Raw genomic sequence first — 4,900 nt, forward strand, 5'->3', positions numbered from 1 at the left:
TGCAGCAATGGCTGTTGAGAATTGCAGGGATGTCTGAGTCTCTGTACACGCACCTGTAAAGGGGGTTAAACACATATAACAGACAAAAATATTTTCAAAGATGACATCAACAGTCCAAGGCTGAACTCTAATTAAGGAGGGGACAGTGGCCATATCCCCACCCCACCCAGTCCACACACAGCCCATGACGCAGGACACAAAGCACAGTGCTGGAGAGAGTTCTTTTATTCAAATGGCAATGCCCACGCCAGGTCGGTGGGAAGAGGGCAGGCACAGACGCAATGCCGAGCAGGGGGCCTGCAGGGGGCCAGCAGGGATGACTTATAGATAAGACAGGAGGTGGCTGAAGGATGCTCTCAGCTGCAGGTGCCAGGCCCAGGACAGGAAGGAATGTCAGGTATTGGACACCGAGACTGCTCAGTGCCACAGTTTCTTCCCATCCCCAGCTCCCACAAGGAGGCCAAGAGGGCAGCCTCTTCGTCCTCCTTCCCCTCAGTGCGGAATCCAGGCCTGAGGGGATCAGATTCTGCAGAGGCCAGACAGGGAGGGTGCTCAGGGCGGCGGCCTTACCCCAGCCAGGCTGAGGACGCCCCCCTCCCTGAGAACAGGCAGCAGCTGGAAGAGCAAACACTTTAATGGAGGCCGCAATGACCCACCCCACAGCACACACGGCACACGGGGACCTCCAAGCAGCTCCCCTTCTCAGAGGAAAACCAAACTGCACACACAGCCAAGGTCCTGCCCAAGGCCCCAGAGCTGCAGGCCACAGTCTCGCCTGGGCTACCACCTACTGGTTCTCCTCCCTGCCGGCAGCATGAAGGGACAAAGACAAGTAGGCTCAGCTGGGCTCTTAGACACCAGGCCCAGGCTGAGTCCTGGTCCCAGCCAGTACCTGGCAGAAAGAACCTCACAGCTGGGGGAGGTAGGAGGGGTGTAGCTCACATGGGGGACACTGGGAGGGAGTCATTGCCCTAAGGGCTGCCCCACTGAGAAGACAGTACACTGTCACTTAAGGGGACCCGAGGAGCAGGACTGGGGTAGGGGAAGTGAGCCAGTCTCCGCTGGCTGGTCAGGTACTCACAGTGTCTGGTAGGTGCTGTCCTTGGCCTTGAGGAAGCGCATGACGAAGAAGGCCACTGCCTGCAGGCTCAGCACCAGCACGATGCCTCCAATGAAGCTGGCCCCATCAAAGCCAGAGTTGTGGGCTTCAGGGACAAGGGGGCTCCCTGCAGGGTGCAGGTCATACATAGCAAGCCACTGAGGACCAGAATCCCAGGCTCACCCCAGTAACCTGTGAGGACCAGGACCTCAGGCCTACCCCAGTAGCCTACACAGGTCACCTGGAGGCCCCAGTCCTCATTATGGGAACCAGGAACAGCAGGCTTAAAAGGTTCAGTCGAGTCCTGTGGGCAGTTGGGTGGTGCCTGGTGGGAGGGACAGTGCCCAGCTGGGCAGCGCAGGGCCTTGGCTCCAGCCCTGGTTCTGCCCCTGAATTGCTCTGTGGCTTGATGCTTCTCATACCTTCTCTGGGCCTCCTGCTCACATGGATCAGAGGACACCTGAGCTCCCTTCCAGACTCCCTCTCACACTGGTCCAATAGGATGAGGATGGACCCAGAACCCAGGCATCCAGACCCGTTTCAACCTTGGGTCTCGGGGTTCAAAGCCCAGATACAGATGATGTGGTCCCCTATCAGGACTCCGGAGACCCTGGAACTACCCTGTGTCAGAGCCCTTACTTAGAAAGGGAAGGAGCCGAGGAAAAAGCGGAGGCCCACCCTGGGCCTACCCTAGGGAGTGGCTAGATGGAGACTAGATGATGTGTGCCAGAGGAAGAAGCCGTGCTCTAAGGGCCAGACCTTTCCAGAGTCAAACTCACACAGTGTCCCCTAACCCCTTCCCCCGCCCTGCCTTAGGGCTCATGGTTATCAGACTGTGCCTGGATGGCTCCCAGCTGTGCCACGTTAGCCATCAACTCTCACCAGGGATTCGATTTCAGGTCCTGGGCCCAGTGCCCAGGGCAGCGCAGGGCTGGTGGTGGGAGATCATTCTGGGGCAGTGGACTGGGCCCCAGCTGGGACCTGGGTCCGCCCCCCAGAGACTGTAGCTTGTGTAAGGAGTTCTGAGAATATGAAGGACAAAGGGTGGTTCCAGCCGCAGCTCAGGGAGCCGTTTCTGGGGAAGAGGAGAAGAGGGAAGAACTGAGCTGCACAAGACCGATCTGGGGCTTGAGCTGGAGGGAGCTGAACCATCAATAATTCAGCCTCTGAGATCACGTTTCTGGCTTTAATTAACCAAGAGCCTCTTCAGCCATTCCTGCCAAGTCTGCTGAACTCCAGGCCCTGAGGGGCCGTGGGGGCCAAGGGGTGGGGTTCTTGCCTCTGTTCTGCCAGGAATCTGCTTTGTGACCCTCTCTGGACCAGTAGGTGGTCACAGTGGACATCTCATTGGCAACCTGAGCCATCACCCTCAAGGTCCTTTAGGGAGTCACCCTGAGTTCTCAGAAGCGGTGTTGGGAAGAAGGGATTAGAACCCATCATTTCTTAATTGCCTTCCTTGCATCAGACACTTAACTAGGTGCTATACACCCCTTCATAAAATCCTCACAGCAACAATGTGAGGTGGTATCCAACCCATGTTACAGATGCAGAAACAGGCTCAGAGGCAGAAGTCACAGGTCTGGGGTCACAGAGCATGTCAGTGCCTCAGCCCATCTGTCTTTCCTTGAACCTCTAGTCCTACCACTGCCCAGTTCCCCCAGGTAGTACCTACCTGTTGTGATTGTCTTTGGTTCATAGGTGGGGTGGTGGTGGGCAGCTAAAAAGACAGGGAATCCGTAAGAAGCCAGCTCTCCCACCCCTTGAGTCCCATCAAGACCCGGGCCTGGCCAACACCTGGACTTCTGACTCAGATCAGGTCCTCTGTCCCAGGTTCAGACCCACCCAACATACTTTCAGGCCTTAGTTCACACGGTTCCTTTCACCAGATGTGCCCTCTCTCCATTGCAACCTTTAAAAGTCACCTCTGATGCCACCTCCTCCAGAAAGCCCTCCCTTGTTCCCTTCTGAACTTCCACAGTCCTTACTATGCTTTAAATTAGAGGAGCTAACTCCCCCACCCCCTCCACACGCCTTTCTTGTATCCTCCATCGGTACCAATTTACAGATAAGGAAACAGGCCAGAGTTCTGGGTGAGCTAAAGGCAGAACTGAAACTGGACCCAGGTGTTCATAGGTATGTCCTCTCCTCAAGAGAGAGAGACAGATTCCTCCTGGGGACACCTCAACCCCCTCCCCCACCTTAAATTCAGCCAGCGGGAGCCCCCTTACCCGGACATGACTCTGAGTGGTTGTAGACAGAGCAACCTCCCTCGACCACCTCAGCTTGGTCCACACAGTGTCCTAGTGTGAGAAGGTGCAAGGGAGAGGTTTGGGGAGAGGGGCCAAGGTCCCGGGGCTCAGAATTGAGGGACTCAACTTGGGGAGGACCAAACTCCATACCTGGCTCCTCGGGCCGACATTGCTCCCACACGCAGCCAGAGAGATTGTACGTTCTGTCCCCCTCCACACAATGCTCACAGAGCTTCAGCTGTTTGCAGGTCCCTTGGACAGCTGGCCAGATGTTCATTCGGAGCAGGGCTCCCCGCCCAAAGCCTCGAGCTCCTTTACCTGGGAGTGGGGTGGAAACAACTCCTTGAATACAAACAGCAGCTCCCCTTCCCCACTACTGCTGCTCTCATCCTCTGCACACACATACACTCACCTGGATCCCCTAGTCCCCACTACACACCTGGAGTTTCCACAAACACATGATTACACACCTAGAATCTCCTGGACATTCACCCAGAGTCCTTTCCCTTTGCACATTCCTGGGGTTCCTAGATACATTTGAGTCTGCTTCCCCCAGACACACCTGAAGCTTCCTACTATGTTATACATACACGGGGCTCTACACACAGCTGGAGCCGCCTTTACCCACCCTTGGAGCCGCGCACACGTCTGGAAAGTCCCCTTCTGCTCCCCCACTACCCTCCTCAGCCCTGACTGCTCCTGGACAAGGCGGCTGGGTAAAGGGCACACTCCACCTGCCCCGGCTCCTAACCAGACCCTGGCCAGCATTACCAGCCACAACGAGTTGGGCACACAGGAGGAGGCAGCAACAGCCGCCACAGAGCGCGGCCCGTAAGGCTCGGGGTCCCGGCAAGGCCATGGGCGCGGGGGCGGGGACTGGGGTCGGCGGAGAGCTGGTGTCCCACGTCCCTTCTGGACTCGCTCCGCCAGGGTGTGGGAAACGAGACTGGACCCATAGGGGCGGGGCAAGGTGGGCGGAGCCAACGGTGCAACCAGAGGGGCGGGGCTTGATGGGCTGGGGTCGGGCCAGACAGGGCGTGGTTAGTGGGCGCGGTCAGGTGGGACTGGGTTCGGGGGTCTGGAGCCGGGCTCTGACAAGAGGGGGCAGGGCCCAGGATTAGTAGCCAACCAGGTCCCTGGAAATCCCCAGAGGCAGTTTCATGGAAACTGTTGAGGAGTGAGTTAGTTATCCCTACTTCATAGGTGAGGAAACTGAGGCTCAGAAAAGGTGAATGGCTAGTTAGAGGTCACAGAATTAGTAGCAAAATCTGGATTTGAAGCAAGGTCACTTTCCTGCCTTCCAGGCTCGGCACAGGCGGGGCCTTGCCAAGTGCATCCTCTGACCAGGCCCCACGACTGCTGACGAGCTTCAGCTGGCCCCTAGGCTCTGGCCGCCCACCTGACTTCAATCTTTGCACCCTCCTCTCTTCTGTCCCTCAGCCCATGTCTGTCTCCAACCCATAGCATCCTCTGATCAAGCCACCAGTCTCATTGCTACTGGGGCAATTGAAACTTTTCACAGCTTTCCCTCCTGCCTCAACAACCACCCTGG

General features: G+C 57.2%; 1 protein-coding gene across 2 annotated transcripts; it reads right to left on the reverse strand.

The window, feature by feature from the left end:
- Positions 1-217: 217 nt before the first annotated feature.
- On the reverse strand, positions 218-4,265 carry CD164L2 (CD164 molecule like 2). Of its 2 annotated transcripts, XM_090271507.1 has the most exons (6): positions 4,120-4,265; positions 3,499-3,666; positions 3,328-3,399; positions 2,772-2,816; positions 1,082-1,226; positions 218-526 (listed from the first exon to the last, which is right to left on the reverse strand). In XM_090271507.1, exons 1-6 carry the CDS (start codon positions 4,205-4,207, stop codon positions 520-522), a joined length of 525 nt encoding a protein of 174 aa, XP_090127633.1. In that variant the 5' UTR covers positions 4,208-4,265; the 3' UTR covers positions 218-519. The 2 variants fall into 2 exon arrangements, with proteins under 2 accessions (XP_090127633.1, XP_090127635.1); XM_090271509.1 differs by lacking the exon at positions 218-526 and having other exon boundaries at positions 1,078-1,226.
- Between the last annotated feature and the right edge of the window lie 635 nt (positions 4,266-4,900).

The sequence above is a fragment of the Furipterus horrens genome, unplaced genomic scaffold (assembly GCF_987537825.1).
Source record: "Furipterus horrens unplaced genomic scaffold, mFurHor1.1.pri manual_scaffold_3, whole genome shotgun sequence".
In the NCBI taxonomy this organism is placed as follows: domain Eukaryota; kingdom Metazoa; phylum Chordata; class Mammalia; order Chiroptera; family Furipteridae; genus Furipterus; species Furipterus horrens.